The sequence below is a fragment of the Vombatus ursinus genome, unplaced genomic scaffold (assembly GCF_900497805.2).
Source record: "Vombatus ursinus unplaced genomic scaffold, bare-nosed wombat genome assembly UNPS02014770.1, whole genome shotgun sequence".
Taxonomy (NCBI): domain Eukaryota; kingdom Metazoa; phylum Chordata; class Mammalia; order Diprotodontia; family Vombatidae; genus Vombatus; species Vombatus ursinus.
Window position 1 is genome coordinate 25,985,206 of NW_020954548.1, and position 20,987 is coordinate 26,006,192.

General features: G+C 38.4%; 1 protein-coding gene across 2 annotated transcripts in view; it reads left to right on the forward strand.

Annotated features, from left to right (window-relative positions):
• SPATA6L (spermatogenesis associated 6 like) overlaps positions 1 to 20,987 on the forward strand; it is a 92,172-nt gene that overhangs the window by 69,019 nt on the left and 2,166 nt on the right. For both annotated transcript variants that reach the window (XM_027863166.1, XM_027863165.1), the window contains exons 9-12: positions 131 to 165; positions 5,047 to 5,234; positions 7,992 to 8,082; positions 11,142 to 11,259. In XM_027863166.1, coding sequence (XP_027718967.1) covers positions 131 to 165; positions 5,047 to 5,234; positions 7,992 to 8,082; positions 11,142 to 11,240 — 413 coding nt within the window. In that variant the 3' untranslated portion in view covers positions 11,241 to 11,259. The remainder of the gene's footprint in view (positions 1 to 130; positions 166 to 5,046; positions 5,235 to 7,991; positions 8,083 to 11,141; positions 11,260 to 20,987) is intronic.

Consider the following 20,987-nt stretch of genomic DNA (forward strand, 5'->3'; position numbering starts at 1 on the left):
GTGAGCAATAAAGTATGGTAATTGATTACATTGAGTTTTTCCCCCTGTGCTACAATTTAGGAACTTAGCAGCAGATTTAAGAGTAATTGGAAATGTTGAGTCATTGAAATTTCTCTTCCTCTTTTTCCAGCTTCTTCTCTTGACAGTATTGCAGTTGACATGAAGGTAATTCTAAAAAAGTTCTGTGGCTGCCTTTTGTTTTAACATCACGTTGATTTCCAAATATCAGAATATTCCTGCTTACCTCCACTCTCTTCCTTTCCCTTTCCCAGCTAACTTTATCTTGTAATGAAGCTTAAAAAATTCAGGAAAACTAACACATCAATCACATCTGACAGCATATGCAACATTCCACACCCATGAAGATAATTTTAAAAGTAGCATGTCTGAAACGACACATTTTCAACTCTGATCTTCTGGCAATAGTTACATTTCTCTATTCAATGGTGGAAGAATCTCTTTTTGTCTTTCTACAGCTTCATACTGTTTGCCTCACTTGTCCCAGAAGGAGGGGAGGGTCCTTGCCTGAGCCAGTTATTCCATTGCCCTCCTGGGATCCCTCTCCCCATGGCCTCCTACAACTCCACCTCTGTTGCCTCTCATCCCCTTCCCCCACCCCTCCTCCAGCTGCACACTGTTGTCTGTGACTCCACATTATTGGTGAATCTTTGTCTAGAACCTCTATGTTGTTCAAAGATCTAGCTAGCCTTATTGTTCATTCTTCACTCCCATCTTGGTCCCCCTCTAGCTCTGGCCCCCTAGGGATGATGATAACCTGAACTCATTCCTCAATGATTTAAACATTTTTTTTATTGCATTTGAGTTCCAAGCTATTTCCCTCTCAGCACTAGAGAAGGCCAACATTTGGCACAGATACATATGTGAAGCTATATAATACATAGTTCCATATATCAGTTCTTTCTATTTTTCCTCTTTCTCTCTTTCTGATTACCCTATTCCTTCTCAGAAGCCCAATTTTCTGACCATTGCCTCTTTAATCCATGCACCCTTCTAGGAGTCCCTCCCTTATCCTAACCCTTTGCCTTCTTAATTTTCTGTAAATTAAGAAGACTTTTATGCCTGTGAAATATATGTTATACCCTCTTTAAGCCAGTTCCAGTGAAAATAAAGTTCCCATACTACCCACCTTCCATACTATCTTTCCCTCCACTGTAACATTTCTTTCATTCTTGCCTCTTTTGTATGAGATAATTTGCTCCATTTTACCTCTTTGTACCTAATTTTATTTTTTAGGATCATCCTATCATAATAAACTCAACCCCAAGCCTTTTATCTAGATATGCTTTTTTGAACTACCCTAGAAATGGTAACATTCTTAAGAGTTACAAATGTCATTTTCCCACATAAGAAGAAAACAATTTAACCTCATTAAGTCCTCTATAGGGATTAGTCTTTCACATTTACCTTATGTTTCTCCTGATTCTTGTAAGTCAAATTTTTTGTTCAGTTCTAGTCTTTTCCTTAAGAATACCTGAAAGTCCTTTAGTTCATTAAATATTAATTTTTTTCCTTTGCAGGTTTATCCTCAGCTTTGCTAGATAAGCTATTCTTGGTTGCAAAACAAGCTCCTTTGCTTTTTGTAATATCATATCCCACACCCTTCGGTCTTAATGTAGAAGCTGCTAAATCTTGTGTTATCCTGACTGTAGTTCAACAATGTTTATATTGTTTCTTTCTAGTTGCTTGTAATATTTTCTTCTTAAACTAGGAGCTTTGAAACTTAGTTATAATGTTCCTATGAGTTTTCGTTTTGGGATCTCTTTCAGGCGGTGATCAGTGGATCTTTAAGATTTCTATTTTACTCTCTAGCTCTAGAACTTCAGGGCAATTGCCCTCAATAATTCTGGAAGTATAGTGTCTAGGCTCTTTTGATCATAATTTTCAGGTAGTCTGACAATTCTTATATTATCTCTCCTTGATCTATTTTCTAGGTCAATTGTTTTTCTAATAAGATGTTTCACATTCACTTCTTTTTTACATGTTTTTCAATTTTTAAAAATTATTTCTTGATGTCTTATAAAGTCATTAGCTTCTCTTGCCCAACTCTAATTTTTAAGGAGTTATTTTCTTTGGTAAGTTTTTGGATTTCTTTTTCTAGTTGGTTGACTTCTTTTAATAATTTTCTTGCTTTTCTTACATTACTCTTATTTCTATTCCCAATTTTTCCTCAATCTCTCTTGATTTTTAAAGTTTTTTTAAAGTTCACTGAAGAAATCTTTTTGAGCTTGTGACCATTTTACATTTTTCTTTGAAGCTTTCCAAGAAGCTGTTTTGTCTTTTTCTGAGTTTGAACCCTGATCTTCTCTATCACCATAGTAGCTATCTGTGGTCAGGTTTTTCTCTAATATTTATTCATTTTAATGGCTTGTTTCTTGGCTGTTACCTTTATATTAAGGTCGGGCTCTGCTCTTAGGGTGGAGAGGATAATGTCTCAGGCTTCAGGTTTTTCATGGTGTTATTTTCTGAACTTTACCTAGGAGCCTTTGACCTTTTGGTTCCTCCAGTGCTCTAAAATCCAAGGCCAGGTGTGGTCACTGATCCTCTGGTTCATGCCTTTGTCTATAAGTGACCTCAGGTATTCCTCTCTTCCCCTGAGCCTTAACCAGGACTCCCAGCACCACTGCCTGGAAAATGCCCTTGTTCCCTGTGGTCCCTGTGGCTGTAATGATCATTTTGACCCTCTGCCCTGGAACCAAAACCAGGCTGCTGCCTACACAGCTGCCCCCATTTGTTGACTCAGCTGTATCTGCCTGGATGTCTCTGTACCTCAATCTGAACAAACCACCACCCCAGGGGGTCAGACATTTCCTAATGTCATACCAAGTTTTCTTAGGCTGGACAACTGCTTTACCCTGACTTTTAATCATTTTTGCCACTCAGAAATTTACCTTAAGTTATATGTAGGGGAATTTAGGAGACCCAGGTAATTTCCTGTCTTGTTCTGCCATCTTCCCACAATTCCCCCCTTGATGATTAATGTACTCCCACCCTTTATACTCTGTCCATACCAGGGATTTTGAAACACCCAGCTGTCATTGTACAAGCCCCATTCTGCATCTGCCATTGCCTGGTCCCCATTCCCATATCTCTACCCACAATATCCCACTCTGAAACTACTCACCCCTTCCACTGTGTCCCCTGGAATAAATGCCTACTCCATAGATAACAAATTAACAAATTTAAAAATTTCATTTTAAACCTTTTCCTTTTTCACTCCTTTCATCTTCTTGAACTCATTGAGACCTGGCTCCTTCCTGATGACATAGCTTATCTGGCCACCCTCTTTAGCACTGGTTACACTTTCACTCTTACCCTCTTTGGAGGGAGATGTAGAATACTCCTTGCTCCCTATTTTCCTGTCCCTTTCCACCACTGACACTTTCTTTGAGGTTCAGCTGATTCATATTTATCACCCAATCAATATTATGGTAGTTGTTATCTACAAATCTACAGGACACTCTCCTTCCTTCCTCAGTGGGTTTAGTGGTTTGCTCATAGTTTTTCTCTTTCCCCAATTCCTCTTCTTATACTAGGGGACTGCAACATATTGATACTCCTTTAAACACCCTACCTTTCCAGTTCCTTAACCTAACTCATTTCTCATAACCTACTCCTCCATCTTTCTCAGCTACACATAGAGATAATGATATGCTTGATTTTCACATCCCCCATAATTGTTCCATTTTCATGCTTGTGAACTATGAAATTCCTTTATCTGATCATAATCTGTTGTTATTCCACATTTCTTTCTGCCTTGCAACCCTTAACCCTGTTCTTCATCTTCATTGGTATTTCCAATCCCTTTGCCCCTTACCCCCCCAGGCTCTCACCCCTGCACTGATCATATTCCCCTCCCTTCTCCATAACAACCCTTAGTGAATCAGTTCAACCCTACACTGTCCTCTTCTTTTTAGTTCCTTGCCCCCATATTCTATTACCTATCTTGCTTTTCTAAACCCTTACTTCGGTTAGAGTTTCCTTACAGAAAGGGCTCCAAAAAAAGCAGGCAATAGTCATTTATTAAGTACTTACTAATGGTCTCGTAGTTGCCAAATCCAATGACCTTTTCTCTGTCCTCATCCTTCTGGACCTCTCTGCAGCTCTGACACTGCTGATCATCCTCTTCTTGAGACTTTTTTCTCTCTAGGTTTTCATAATAATGCTCTGTCCTGGTTCTCTTGTTCTCCTTCTCGTCTGACTGATCCTCCATAGTCACCTTTGTTGGATCTTCATCTAGGTCATGCCTGTTAATCATGGGTGTCCATCATGGCTCTATCCTGGGTCCTTATCTTTTCCCTCTATACTATTTCACTTGGATATCTCATCATCTGTCATGGATTCAGTTACTATCTCCATGCAGGTGATTCTCAGACCTGGACTTATCTGATTCTCAGATCTATTTATCCTGCCATATCCTTTCTCCTCTTCATTCTTGCATCTCCAACTACCCAATGTACCCCTTGAACTGGATGAAGTGCTGGGGAGACAAAAAGGCAGAAACATGGTCCCTGCCCTCAAAGAGCTCAGATTCCAATATCTATATTATAGCATCACAATCCATGTATAATCAGGCAATTGAAAAATCCTAGATGTGCTTGGAGGATATTCCTGGCCGTGGATTGGATGTCTCTACTTCTAGCCAAATGTGGATGGGCTCAGCAAGGGAAAGCTGATCACCAGTTAAAGAATGATTTTGGTACCCATGAAGACCTTTTGTTAGGGCATGGAAGGGTGGAGATCCTCACTGGTAGAGGGAACACCAGTACTGATGAATTGATCTCTGGAAGTATTGAAAAGAAATAGGATTTTTCCATCCACTTAAGATTTTGCTCTGTGATCACAGACACAGATACTGTTTATTCCGCATTTTGACTTTGAGAGCTTAACGTTATCTTTCCAGCTCTCCTAACTCTCTTCATATTTTCAGGAAATGGCTATGTACTCAGTTTTATTCCTTCTCCTGATTTTCTTGTCTTCCCTCAATTAATAAAAACCAATTAAGTAATAAAGCATGTTGTCTTCCAGATTTTAAGGGATCAAGCAGAATGGACTGCTCGGAGACGTGAATTGTTATCTCCGTCTTCAGATAGATTTGGAAATATCTCATCTGGTCATGGTAATCAAGGGGATTCCAGCGTTGACCATTCAACTTCTTTTGCTGTTAATCAACACCGATCAGCTAGTCCACATCTGTATTGCCTTCACCAACGCAGGTTTGCATTCCAAAATAATTGTAGCCCCGTTGCTTGAGAGTACATCATTAGGAGACAACTAGTAGGGGATCAGACACAGTTAACTTCTTTAAAATGTTTCACTTATAACTATTTGGAAGGGGGAGACAATTATTCCTTTGAGGACCTATCATAGAGGTGGAACTTTTTGCTTAATACTGAATAGCATAGCTAAGAACCTATTGTTCATAATAAGATATATGGGGGAAGGAAACCCTAATTTCAGAATTAGAGATAGGAACTAGACCAGTAATTTTATTTGTATACGGCACTCCTGGATGAAGAAGTTCCCTCTATCAAAGTAGTTTGGTGCTTTGTCACAAGTTAGAATATTAGAGAATTCTCTAGTAATCACTAAGGTTAAATGATTTGTCCAGGGTTCCACAGCTAGTATGCATCACAGGTGGAACTTGAACCCAGGTTTTCGTGGCTATCCCACACTACCTTTATATACTGATTTCATATATTCTTTAAATATACCCCTTATGTAATGATTTTCATATGCCACAAAAATTAAAGAATTCTGAAGGTTTTATAGAGGACTGGAAATTGAGAATATTTGTCCTCCTTTTTCAAGGGGTGCTGCCATGGAATAGGACATAAAAAGATAAGTAGGTTTTTAAAAGAAAGACTAATGTTTTGTCAGAGGATTTTTAATTTTTTTTCCTCTGGGCACTACCAGTGATAGAGAAGGGAGGAAAAATTCCACATGTTCAAAAGAATATGGGCATTCACAAAAGACCTACTGAGTAGATATTATCAGAACCCAGATGACACACATTCTAAAAGGATGTATTAAGTCTGGAATAGACAAGGAAATAGCATGTGCTACTATTGAAGGAAAATGCAGGAAGTTTTCCAGAAATGATAATGTCTGTTGATTTTGGATTAAAAATAGACTTGTAGAAATAAGTCATTTAAACATAAAATGTATAATGATAAAACTAACTTTTGATTATCCACTCTAATCTAGAGAAAATCAAGCATAAATAATACCATACTAATGTTAATACTTAACATGTTCATATTTAACTTTAGAATAAAAATAAGAAAAATGACAGCAAAGTATGTTGCCTAACAACACAAATAATGACCAACAAAGTGAAATGACTTGTCTGTGGTCACATAGCTATCTACTGACTAAGTAGGGATGTAGGCCCAGGCCCTGTAATGCTAAGTTGACATTTAAATTGCACCAAGATTGCTTTAAGTGTTTGTAGAAAGGAGAGGTTACTTTCAGCTAGGGTGATGTGGAAAGGCTTCATGGAGGTAGGCATTTTAGCTGGGCATTGCAGGATGTAGGTAAGATTTTGTTAGGCAGAAAGCGAGAAGAGGCAAAAAGGCAATGATATGAACAAAAATGCAGAAGTAAAAAGCTACAATGTATGTGTAGGAAACAATGAACAGATTAATTTGGAAGGTGAACAGAGTTAATATTGGAAATGTGGGGTTCAGCCAAATTGAGTGAGTGTAATGGTAAGGAGTCTGGACTTCATCTGGCAGATAATGGTGATCTACTGAAGGTTTCTGAAGGGTAGTAGCATGGTTATATTTATGCCTTGGTAAGATTATTTTGGCAACTGTGAAGTAGGTAGATAGGATAAAATGCAAGAAGGGAGACTGGATAGGAGACTATTATTTAAGGAAGAGGTGATGACAAGATGAACTAGGGAGTGATGAACAAAAATGTGCTTTTCACAAGTGAACTATTTAAAATTTTAGTGTTTTTTTTTTTACCCTTCTAGTGAACAGAGAGAAGGTTCTGTATATACAAGACATGGTGTAGATCTAGAACTGACAAGATTTGGCAACTGTTTGGATATGGGTGGTATTAATTAGAGAGAGTTTCAAACCCCATGTGTTTGGGAGGATGGTGATACTGACAACAATATAGAAATTCAGAGGTGGATTTAGTTTAAATATTTTTTAGTTTAAGTGGGGATGATGATGAATTCAGTTTTGAACATGTTGGATTTGAGGTACCAGTGGGAAATTCATGTGAAAATATCTTGCAGTTTGAGATATGGTACTGGAGTTCAGGAGAGAGATTAGAAAGGAATATATAAATTTGGGACTCATCTATATAGAGGGGATTAACTAACCCCAAGGGAGCAGATGAGATCACCAAGGAGAAAGTATAGAGAGAGGAATGAAAGGCACCCATGGACAAAGCTTTGGTGGATACCTTCAGAGGGTAGGAGATAGATGATGATATAAGAAAGGAGATAGAGAAGAAATGGTCCAAAGGATAGGAGGGAAACTTAAGAGAGTGTCATGGGAGTCAAGGGAGGAGAGAATATCTTGTGAAGGAGTAGCTTAACAGTATCAACATTTGCCAAGTGACTAGCTGGGCTTAGGGGTGCAGTCTGTGAACAAAGCTTCAAGGGGTTAAACCTGCAGTTTTGGTTTTATCAGCCTCATCCCTTAGCCCATTGACCTACCATGAATGTAGGAACTGAATAAATTACTTAAATATTTTCAGTGCTTATTCTTTAGGTAGCCTTAGAGAACACTGACTGTGATTTCCATTACATGGAAAATAATGATGACTTTTGGGAAATGTGCTATATATTCACAGTCATGCTTTAGAGTTTTGGGTTCATCTCTTCCTCAATTTTATTTATTGGCTGAATTAAAATATCTAGGGTCCTGGTTAAGGCTGCCACATGTCTCTGACAGAGAATGTGGAGCTCTTTTATGGAAAAGATCTGGAATTTGATGATTTAATCTATTTGACAGGTGCTGCAGCCCTCACTTCACTTGGGAGAAGATTCACGAAAGGGTATGGGATCATCTGACCTCTCAAAAAGCCCGACAACGACTCTACCTGGTCAGTTAAAACTAGATAGTTGTTGACAAAAGAACAATAGGCTTTTCTGAGATAACTGACTCCTGTGATCACAGGTCTCTGTGTTGATTTCATTTTTGCCTTTTTTAATGCTGCTTTTTTTTTAACATCACAGTCTTTTCTTGACATGGCTTTTCTTTCATAATGCCAGATCTTTTTCTGGAACAGTTGAATGAATTCATAGTTTCACTCAGAGTACCTACCAGTGTACTTTGGTTCCTATCGTCTATCCATTATTGACCATTTCTGTCTTTTATTGTCTTTGCCCATTTGATGGATTTGAAGTGAAACTTCAAAGCTGGTTTAATGTGCATTTTTCTTATTCTTAATGATTTGAAGCATTTTTCACATGGTTGTTGATCCTGTGCATTTTTCTTCTGAAAATTATTCCCTGTATGTGAATAAATCAATTCAGTTTTTTTATTTATAAAATGAGAGGTTTGGATTCAGTGGACTCTGAGTTTCCTTTTAGCTCTAAGTTTATGATCTTGTGAAACTCTGTTAACATCCTTCGATCAATTATCTATTAGTTATTGAGTCTTGCTGGTCTTATGTTTTTGTGTCAGTTAAACCTGTATCACCTTAAAGTCCTTTCTTTAAGATTGACATAGGATTATAATTTGTCTACTTGGCCATGGCCCATTTGGCCTTCATTCAAGGGCCAAAGATCACAGTGTGAGGTAGAACAGATTTGTTTTTGCCATCCATGAAGAGGCACAACTAGTGAAAACAAAAATGAGAGAATGATAGAATTCTTAAGAGTTAGATTCATGGAGACATTTTTTGCCACTTGACTTATCATAAGATGATGTTTATACCTGTGGACAGAAACTCCTGATACTCCTCCTTTTGCTGAGACAGTAAGTATTCAAGTGACCTTTCACAATCTCAAAAGCAAGCAAGTGAGTTATTGATGGCAGTTAGTGCAACCTGAACATAACGTAATGATCTAGTTAAATTTGTCCTCTGACTTTTGTACTTGTTGATTCACCTTAGGAGTGACAGTCTTATCAAGTGAACATTTTAAATGAACTTGTTCCTTTGTTCATTGGTGCAGGTACTCCTTACACTCATATAGAATGAATTCCTTCATATCTTCTCATCCTATGCAATTATTTTCCATGTTTTTTTCCTATAAATCCTTCATAAAGGATTTTGACACCGTGGAATTTTAACTGTTCATTTCTCTTTTCACTATCTTAGAGGTAGAATGGGGCCAATGCAACACTCAGGCTGTCTAGCTATTGTTTTTTATTTTTGCTTCATGACTTGGTTGCCTCTTTTTCTGGTCATACATGTCTTGATGTCTCTTATTTTATTTTTCCATGTACAAGTCATCACTGGTAATAGGCCTTCTTAAACCCATTGTGTCTTTTCCATTGCCTTTTGGATAATTTTTCATTGGGATTCTTCTCAGATCATGGTGTTTTCTGATTCACAGACATATGTTATCATTGAGAAAATACTGATCTTAAAGAAGTTGGCCTTTGTGGCAATACAGAGTTTGGAATAACTGAAAGCACAACATAGTCTTTCAAGTGCAATTCAACCTAATCTCATCCTGTTCCACAATTTTGGGCCTAGATAATTGTCTACCCATTGTACTTGTCCAAGGGATAAATACAAATGGACAAATTTAATGGGCTGCCTGTCATAGTCTGGACAATATACATTTCCTATCTACTTTGTTTTTTTTTATGTGCATATTTAGACCAATCTGGATTGCAATACTGTGCATTTCACTAAGGAAGTTTTCTCTTGTTCTGGAGTTCAATGTGATTAAAACGATGTCATCTATGGTTAATAACATTTGGAGAACTTTACCATATGTAGGGAATTCTTCTTTTGTTTTGACTTTGGGCAGCACATCTGTGACACAGGCAAATACTTGAAGTGAACATGCATCTTCCTGTTTCTTAATGTCAGTATCCAGCAAATCATTAAACAAAGTTGTTTTCATAATTGAATCTGTCATAAAATCTTTTATGATTTTATTGTATGTGAGGGAGACATTAAGGCTGCATTTTATTCTAGTGAGAGAAATGCATTAAAAAAGCCAATCAAAAGCAAATAGTGGCTATATATATGTATTTATATGTATTATATGTATGTATTACATATAGTTAATGAAATAATATCTAAAGGATTGTGTTTATACAAAATGGGAAAAAGCAATCTATTTCTATCATTAGAGATGTTAGAATTCTGATCCCCCAATATTAGTATTCTTATATATATATGTACCTGTACTTTATTCTTTCCCACCACCATTTTTATTTTTTCATTCTCTCTTTTCTCAGAAGAAAATTCCTTGAAAAACTTCATTATATTCATATTATCTTGAGTCTAAGGTCCAAGAGAAAGCATTCAGTCTCATTCCTACTTTCTCTCATCTGCTCACTGTGTGTCATGTTCCTTTCTTCCTAGTCATAGGCTTCCATTACTTGTCTCTTTGGTGTTGAATCTCAGATATTTTTAGGCATGTATGGGCCAGAAGAAATCCAGCTGGTAGCTCCCTGTCTCTCACAAATGCTTCAACTTCTTAGTGATTGGTTCCTGGGTCCTAGAGTTAGATGATTGGATCTAGAACTGGAATAATAACAATGTGCATCTATGTAAATGCTTTAAAGTTTACAGATCCTTTCCCTCTTGACGTCTCTGTGAGGTAGTTAGTGTAAATATTATTACTCTCAAATTATTCCTACAGTTGGGCAAACAGGCTTAGAGAATTTAGATGACTTGCCCAAAGTTAATAAGGGTGAGAGATAGAATTTGAACCCAGATCTTTTCTGCCTTTAAGTCTAATACATTGACTGGAAGGGACCTTAAAACCATCTAGTTTTACATATAAAGAAACTGACACTCAGTAATCCATATAGAACAGATGACGATAGGGACAGGTTCATTACTCCACACCCATGACAGTGCATTATTTTATTTCTTCTCTGTACAGTTCATGGTTTTTTTTTTGAGACATCTATGTTGATAATATTTGTGTGAATGAATGATGGGGCTAGCCAGCTTCTGTATTCTTTTTGTAGGGAGTAACTGAATCTGAAGTTGAAGACATCTTTGGAAGAAGGACCCCCTGTTTGAGGCGTTCCCCCCTACACAAACCTTTTGAGCGCAGACATTTTTAAGTTATTGTCACTTGTATAGGTAAGCAGCTTAAGTGATCTTTTTTATCTATTTACTGGCTTAATGTTGGTTGCCTAATATCAAAGCAAAATTTATAAATTTATGAAGCCTATTATAGAGAGAAAGTGAAGAGGAAATAAGGATGATGACCTTTCTTTCTTTGGTATGATACTTATTATTCACAGTTAGCCTAACAAGATTTCTCCTTTGTCTTTCAACATTGACATTTGAAAAGTATTTATTCTTCCAACCTTGGACCACTGTCTTTTTGATCTGTACTTTGCTGTTCAACAGAAACCAGAGATTTCAGTTAATGAAATGTCATTGCAAAGAGATTCAGTTAAATTCCCTTCAATTCAATGAGAGAATGAATATTAAGTACTATGATGCACAAGGCAATATGTTGCACACTGTAGGGGAGGGAAGATACAAGGATAACTAAGGGTTAGTCTCTACCCTTAAGGAGTTTTTGTCTAGTAATAAGGTAAGTATACACATTATTATACTATTGGTTACAATATGATTAGAGGCTTAGGAGAGATCAAACAGTGGCCAGAGACATTCAAGGAATAAAGGATTCCATTTACTCAGGAATAAGACAAAGGAGTAAGGGAAAGTGCTCTAGAGGATGTGACACTGGGCTATGACTCTGTGCTCTTCAAAATTTTTATCAAGGATTTGAATTAGAGCAGAGATGACATTCTTGTCAGATCTGTAGATGACCCAGAGCTGGGAGAGACAGCTAACATGATGGAAGGTCAGGGTCCAAAAGGAAAGGTTAAAATTATGGAACAAATCTAACAAGTTGAAGTTTTATTGGGATACATGTAAAGTCTTTTCCTTAGGTCTAAGGAATCAGCTGCAAATGCACAGGATGGAGAAGTGAAGCTGAACAACAGCTTGTGGGATTTGAGTGGGCTACCCGATTCATGAGTCAGCAATGTGATTTGGCTGCCCCAAACTCCAACACCCTGATGCAATCTTAGGCTGCATTAGGATGTAGTAACCAGAATAAACCACATAATAGTCCTGCTGTACACTATGCTGATCAGACCACATCTGGAGGACAGTGCCAAGTTTTGGGTACCACATTTTAATATAAACATAGGAAATATGTCAAGAGAAGTGCACCCAGAGGCAAGAGGGGACTAGAGATCATGCCACATGAGGAACATGCTGCAGGAGAATCTGTTGAAGGAACTGGATGGAGATTTTCACTTGGAAAAGAGAAGACTTATCAGGAACTCCACAGCTATCTTTAAGTATTGGAAGGGCTGTCATAGGCAAGGGGGATTAGGTGTGTTTTTCTTGACCCCAGAGGTCAGAAATAGGAACAAAGGGTGGAAGTTAGAGAAGCAGACTTAGACTTTTTCTGAGTAAAACTTCCTAACAATTAGAGTTGTCTAAAAATAAAATTGGTTGCCCCTGCTCATAACACAGTGCCCAGCACACAGTAAGCACTTAATAAATGCTTGTTGATTGACTTTCCACACCTTGGAGATTTATTTGGGTCTCACTTTTGCTCTATGAGCAACCTAGACCTCTTAAAGGTTCAAAAATTGACCAGTCTAGTTAAACATATTGTCTGTGGTAGTAGCCCTTCCTCTTCCTTATATTTCCTTGGTAATAATGGCATGTGAAAGTTCTTGAGTAATTAAGATAGTGTGCCTTTCCTATGTCTAGGATGCTCATCCAGGTATGACTCTTGCCTTGTGAGCAATCCAAACTGTATAAAGCTTAAAATTCAATCAGTTTAGTTAAACCTGCTGGCACTACTGGCAGCCTTTCTTATTCAAATAGTCTGTTGAGAATGCTAGAAATGTAGTTTGCCTGTTTTCTAGCAAGACTTTTGTAAAAATGTCTTATGCTAGTCTTGTGGAAAAGATGAAGAGATGAAAATTAGACTATTATACAGTTAGAAGGTTTCAGAACTGTTTGGATGGCCAGACTTAAAGAGTAGTTGTTAGTGGTTCAATGTCAGTGTGGCAGGGAATCTCTATGGGTATACTCTGGGGATTTGTGCATGGCCCATATTGTTTAACATTTTATCAGTGACTCGGATAAAGGTATAGATGGCATTCTCATCTGATTTGCTGTTGACACAAAATAAAGAGGGATAGCTGGATGATAGAGTTAAGATTCAAAAAGATTTTGATAGGCTAGAGCATTGGACTGAATAAAATAAAATGAAATTCAGTAGAGATATGATATGATGCTTTAAATTTGGGTGCAAAAGTTCAACTTTACAAGTATAGGGTGGGAGTAGCATGGTTAGAGAACAGTTATTCTGAAAAATATTTTTTGAGGGGGTTGTGGACTGCAAGCTCATTATGAGTCTGAAGTGTCACGTGGCAGTCAAAAAAATCTAATGAGTTTGGGCTGCATTAAGAGAGGCATAGCTCTTAGGAATAGGGAGTTGATAATTTCATTGTACTCTGCCATTGTCAGACTTCATCTGCGGTAGTCCAAATGGACTTGTAGATGCCACAGCTTAAGAAGGATATTGATAAGCTGGGGAGTACCCAGAGGAGAGCAACCAAGATGGTTCAAAGCCTCTAGTTTATGTCATATGATAATCAGCTGAAGGAATTGGGCAAGGTTAGCTTGAAGAAGAAAAGACTGTCATATGGAGGACAGCTAGGTGGTGCAATGTATAGACATGTTCTGTTTAGTCAGAAGGCAGAACCAGGAACAATGGGTGGAAGTTGCAAAAAGGAAAATTTAGGTTTCTTAAACTGCCTAACAATCAGAGCTATCCAAATGTTCAATAGGCTGTCCAGAGAGGTGGTGGGTTCCTCCTCCTTTGGAAGTCTTCAAACAGAATCTGGAGGAGCTTTTACACAAGATGTTAAAATGAGGTTTCCTTCTGGTCTGCTGAGATGCCTTTCAAACCTAAAATTCTGTGATTCTATAAGTTGTGAGTTCACAATGGTGGTACAAATGCAGCCCAACTCTCGCAGTTATATATCCAACATTTGTGCCGAACCAGCTAGCTACTTGTTATTAACTGCCACAGCAGCAGGTCTTGGTGCTGGCCTTGGTGTTGACTGCTTCTGAAACATTTCTAATGATACCTCAACTTCTGCCCAGATAAAGTTACAGTTCCATTGGTTGTCCTACTCCTTTAGTCTTTTAAAGAGGATGAGGGTTCCATTTCCATCTATGTTTCATTCTTGAGTTAGTCATCCTCAGCTAACTGATTCTTTGTATACTTACCATTGATTTTTCTTCATCTTTCACTATCCAGAGGAAATCTGTAATTATCAGACCAGCCACAAAGCTCTGGGGTCCTTCTTATGAGTTAGAGTGTCAGATTTCAACTACTTGGCTCATTAGCATGTTCAAGCAGCCCTAACCACCCTAATCCAACAGATTTCCTATCATTGTCTCAGGTCTCTATAAAGAGCAATTTTAATCTTTTATAGTCTGAATTTTGATCTCCTAAGAATGCATCTTCTATTTATAATAGAGTCAATATGGAACATTATCTTCCATAGTATTCCCCCTTAATGTATTGTTTCTGCAGATCCAACTAAAGATCCATGTGGTGTGCTTGCATGTGGCAATAGTGGCCTTATCGTTATTGTATTTCATTTTCTCAGCTTCAAAATGACAGTGAGAAATTCATTACTTTAGAAATTTTATTCATTTCATTGAATATCTATTAATATGTTCTCTATGGGCACTGGGAATTCAGAGATACAATACACAGTCCCCACTCTCAAGGAGTTTATAATCAAGTATATCGAGACAAATGCATAGATAACTATAACATAAGTTAGAATTTGATAGGTCCATAGGAATGGTCCAGAGTAGTGTCAGAGATGACAAGGGACAGGTGCTTATGACTTGGGGATGGTTGGGAATCAGGGAAGGCCTAATGGAGGAGATAGACTCTCATGTGGGCCCAAAAGGAACATTTCAGCAGGTGGATTTGTCATGCATAAGGGCAGGAAGTCCAAAGTCACAAAAGTGAGAAAATGCAGTACAAGATTGGGTCTTGGGCAAGTGGTCTGGTTTGATTGGAGAACAGCATGTGTGAAATAGAATATTGGAAGAGAGGGCTGTAGTCAAATCATGAAAGGCTTTCAGGGTCCAACTAAAGAGTTTATAGTTTTTTGGTAAAAAAATGAGAAGTTCCTAAAAGTTTTTGAGCAGATGATGGATGTAATCAGACATGAATTTTAGGAATATTAATTTGATGATGATATGAAGATTATATTGGGGAAGGAAGACAGGAGACAAAGAAACAAAGAGACCAGTTAGGAAGATACTTAAAGACTTCAGGTAAGAGGTAAGGAAGAATTAGAACCAGATGCTTTTTTGCTGATAGCTAGGTAGCGCAGGGAGAGAGAACTTGACCTGGAATCAGGAAGACCTCAGTCTAACTCCAGCTTCAGGTACCTGGGCAAATCACTTAGCCATTGTCTTTCCTCAACCGGAAAATGGATATAATAATAACACTTACCTCACAGTGTTGTTCTGAGGATCAAATGAGTTAAAATTTGTAAAGCAGTTAGCACAGTACCTGAAACATGGTGGATGCTATATAAATGCTTGTTCCTTTCACTCCTGTTCTCTCCCCTCTCCCCATTCTGCTAAGAAATCATACTGCTGGAGAAGATTAGTATAAAGAATAATATCCTTCAAGTTGAAGGGGAAAAATCTTCAGTAAAAACCCTCTGAAGTAGAAATGTGTTCAGGAGTTTCCATCTTGACAACTCCTTGTACTCCAAAATTGGTTAATATTCTTGGACAAAGAATGCAAAGGGATGATTACTTCTGCAACTTGCTTTTGAGTTCCAGATCTGGAACAGAAATAGAGAAATTGGGTGGATGGCAGTTTTGTAGGGAATATAATGATTCTAGTTTTAAACAAATTGACTTTAATATATCAGTGAGACATCCAGGAAATTGAAGGCATGGAAATAGAAAGGTTGAGTTTGGAAATATTAATTTTGGAATCATTTGTATAGAGAAGTTAATTAATGTCCCAGGAGTTTGATTAGGTTGTCAATGGAGAGACTGTAGAGAGAAAAAAAGGTGACTGTGGATGGAACTTTGGGGTCTGCCCACACTTAATGGAATGAGGAGGAAGAGGAGCTGTGGAGGAAAGTGGTAAAGGATCTCACAGCATAGGAAAAAAGTTAGGATTGGAGTATCATAAAAGCCCTTCAGTGGCAGGAAGCACAAAAGTTATAGTTTCCTTATTAGATTGTAAATTCCTTTTATATCTTGTACCTTCAACACTGAGCAAGGGAGGCCTTGTACATAATAGGCACTAAATACATTTAAATTGAATCAGAAAAAAATAAACATTATAGTTACGATAGTGATTTTTTTTCATCCTTTTAGATGTATGTGATCATTTTGATGAGCACTAAGGTAGGTGCACCTTAGTTTAAGCTCCTTGCTGATCTCATTCCCCTACATGTGTTAATCACACCTCTTTCAGTTAGGTGCAGAGGTTTTACTTTCCTTGAATATAGAACTCCTTTATGAGCTCTATGCCTTTGCCTGAGCTGCCCTTAATGCACAATCTAGCCTCTCACCTCCATTTTGGCACCTTCGTGATAGTTAAAAATGCATTTATTGAATACCCACAGTACATAGAGCAAGTGTACCAAACCACCATTAAGTTCAACTAGAAAATTGGTTCCCCTTAGTTTTGCCATTCCTAATCTACCACTCACACGTATCTACTAATGGAGAACATAAGAAAGACCAGATTGGACCCTCTTTTTCTAGATTTAAACTTTTCAAAGGTTAGGGATTGTTACAGATTACATGGGCTATTCCCAAGTAATTTTCAAGCTAAAAATTGTCATTGACACAGTGGATTCTGTAATTTTTTTTTCCAGTTTTCCCTTCTTCCACCTCTTGTGTCTGGCTCAGATTCCTAACTACCTGAAATATGTAACAGAGAAGTAGGAAAAGCAAGGCCACTAGAAAACATCACAATTTGTAACTTAGAAGGGTGAGGGTCACAGCATACTACTGTCCTTCACACCTTAAAAAGTCAGGCAGCACAAAGACTGCTGAATTTAGAGTCCAAAGACCATTTCTATCCCAGTGCTGCCATTTATTCCCTGTGTGACCTTGGGCAAATCCCTCAACATCCCTAGTCCTCAGTGTCCTCACCTGTAAAATGATGAGATGACCCCTAAGGACAACTAAAGTCAACAAGTGTTTAGTAAGCACCTACTATATGCTAGGTTCTTTGTGCAGCACTGGGGTAGTTCCGCTTCTGGGAGCCAAGATGATGAAGTAAGAAGTAAGTCATTCTTACCCTCCCTCATTAACCTCTGAAAGCCCAGAAAATATTGCCCCAGGAAAAACCCTGGAACAGTTGAACCAGCAGAAAGTTGAGGTACAGCAGTATGGTAGCCCAGGTACCATAGGGAAAGGCCCCTCTTGCCCTGGGGGAAGGAGAGCAGTACAGAACAGGAGGCATCCCAGCAAGCTAGTGGAAAGACCGGGAGGAAATCCTGAAACCCAGGTGGTGGAGCAGGCAAACACCAACACCAGCACCCCTGAGTGCCTCAGTAAGGGCAGAGGAACCACGTGCCCCAACATTCTACAGCAAACAAGTCTCCCAGTGCCTCAGCAAAACTCTGGGAAGTGCTCCAAGGTGCCCCCCCCAGGTGGAGAAACACCCCATAGCAGCAAAACATCCATCTGAAAGGAGCCAAAGAAAGCAAAACGAAGGAAAGGCCCAGATGAGCAGGCAACCTCCAGGGGCCAGACCACACAGTCCTACCCCTAGAGTCCCAGTGTTGCTGATTCCAGCCCAATACCAGGTAAGCTGCCAGAACCCTACAGTCACCATCTGCCAGCATTGGAGGCCCCAGCACACAAAGCCAGTGACCAGGCCTCAGGCTCCCAACACAAGAAATTTGAGTTAGTGCCCCTCTGCTCCCCAGCAGGAGAGCTCAATCTTTTTAAAGGCCAGAAAATAAACAAACGCAATGAGCAAAAAGAAACATACTATAGATTTTTATTATGGGAATAGTGACGATCAAGGCAGAAATTCTGAAGAGGACAACATTGTCAACAAACCCACATCTGACACCTCAAAAGGGAATATGAACTGGTCTGAAGCCCCAAAAGTCTTCTTAGAAGAGCTCAAGAAGGATTTTAAAAGTCAGATAAGAGAGGTAGAAAAAAATTGGGAAAAGAAATGACAGGTATGCAAGAGAGAGTCAATAGCTTGGAAAAGGAAGGACAAAAATTAACTGTAGAAAACAAGTCCTTAAAAAATACAATTGGCCAATTGGAAAAAAGTACACTGAAGAAAACAATTCCCTAAAAAATACAATTGGCCAAATGGAGAAGGAGGTACAAAATCTAATAGAAGAAGACAATTTGTTAAAAATTAGAATTGGGCAAGTGGAAGCTAATGACTCTGTGAGAGAGTGAGAATAAGTCAAACAGAAACAAAAGAATGAAAAAATAGATGAAAACATAAAATACCTCATTGGTAGAACAACTGACTTGGAAAATAGATCCAGGAGAGACAATTTAAAAACTATTGGTCTACCTGAAAACCACAATGAAAAAAAGAGCCTGGACAGCATCTTTCATGACATCATCGAGGAAAACTGCCCTGAGGTCCTAGAACAAGAGGGTAAAATAGCCATAGAATCCACTGATCACCTCCCGAAAGAGATCCCAAATTGAAAATGCCAAGGAATACAGTAGCCAAATTCCAAAATTACCAGATCAGAGAAAATACTGCAAGCAGCCAGAAAGAAACATTTTAAATATCATGGAAACACAGGATTACACAGGACCTTGCAGCTTCTACATTAAAAGATGGTAGGGCATGGAATAAGATATTCTGGAAGGCAAAGGAGCTTGGATTACAAACAAGGATCCACTACCCAGAGAAAATGAGCATAATCTTTCAGGGGAGAAGATGGACATCCAATGAAATAAGGGACTTCCAAACCTTCCTGATAAAAAGACCAGAGCTCAAGAGAAAATTTGATCTTCAAATACAAGACTCAACAGAGACATAAAAAGGTAAATGGGACAGGAAAAAAACAACAACAATAACATGTGTTCAGCACTGGTGATACAAAGAATAGCAAAAGCAATCTCTGCCTTCATTCACAAGCTCACATTTGAATAAGGGAGACAACATGCAAATGTCTAAGTGCAAACAAGAAATGTACGGGAGAAATTGGAGGTAATCTTAGAGGAAAGGCCCTAGCATTAAGGGGGATCTAAAAAGTCTTCCTGCAGAAGGTAGGATTTCAGGTGAGACTTGAAGAAATCCAGGGAAGCCAGGGGCACAGAGAGAGCATTCCAGGTATGGGGAACAGCCAGTGTAAATCTATGATCCTATAAAGGTCACAATAAACCATCGTAGATTAGAGCTTAGACGAGGGCCACTAGCAGCCATCATAGACCATAACTTTGAAAACATTATGCCAGATTGCTAGAATCATAGAGCATTCTAACCAGAGAGACCGTAAAGAAAAATTTAATCTCTTTTCACAAATGAAGAAACTGAAGGCCAAAGAAATTGAATTAGTTGCCCAAGGACAAATAGCTAGTAAGGTCACAGGTTAAGTACAGCATACAGTTTGATGTTGCTCTGCTATCAATATTAAATTGTTGTAATAGTTTTAATGTATTTCAAAAAATAGAATAAAACCTGATGGCTGTGTTGGGAATATGAAATAGATAATATATATCTCATATTTAATTCTGATCTGACTCCTGAATGTCTAGCCCTATTGTCATTGAAGGTCTAGCTAACTTCCTCAGTTGCCACATAGGGCACATGGCTTCCATCAGTTTGGTGTACAGAGACAGCAGGGTAGTTCCATGTTCTGCAACTTTCCTGTTTAGAATGTTCCACTTGAAAGATTAAAGGACAAATGCCGGGTCACTCTGTCTTTGGTTTCAAAAATAACCATCCAGGGATTTATTAGGCAGTTATACAGAACATAGCTTATAATTACCAAGTTAAGTAACTAAGACTTGCCAAATTACACCACACCCTGCTGTTATAACTCATGAAGTTGGCACATAATGCTCTGTGCTTGGTGTATACCTAATCAGGGTGGGGGGTTGGAGAGGAAGAGTTTGCCACATGGCACCTTGTCACACTTTTAGAAAAAAATTAGATAAAATAAAGTTACCTCAAAATCCCAGCTCTAAAATGATTGGTCTTTCAATAATTAGTAAACAGTGCCTTGAACATATCAAGAACTTAATTAGTATTTGTTGAATCAAATTGACTTGGAATCTTCAGTCAAATTGAGGATCTACTGGTAGGGAGAGAAAAATGAACATTCTAGGAGAAGGTGGGATGAGGATCACTTATTTTGTTTCTGAAAAATACAAGGCGTGGGAAAGGACTGGACAGCAGCCTGGGAGTATTCCTTTGCTTATTGCTGACACATGACTGCTGCACATAGACAGGAAAGTCTTTGGCTGCACACAAAATCTCTGAACCAGGCAAGTTGTCTTAGATTGAGGAAAATAATCTGGGAAAAGGGGACCTACAGTTATTCCTTCAGTGTAACAGATAATGAATTCAGTTTAATTAAATACTTTTCCCCCCATGCAAATATCCTAAAGCTTTCCTCTGATGTCCCATTGTGACATGGAGGTGACCCTGAGTTCTTGAAGGATATGCCAGCAGAGTGCTAACTCTCATAGATTCCACCATCCTAGAAAAGCTTGGGTTGGGACCCATCAGTGGTGGGGCTGTTTGTTGTCTGAGGGACCAGGTG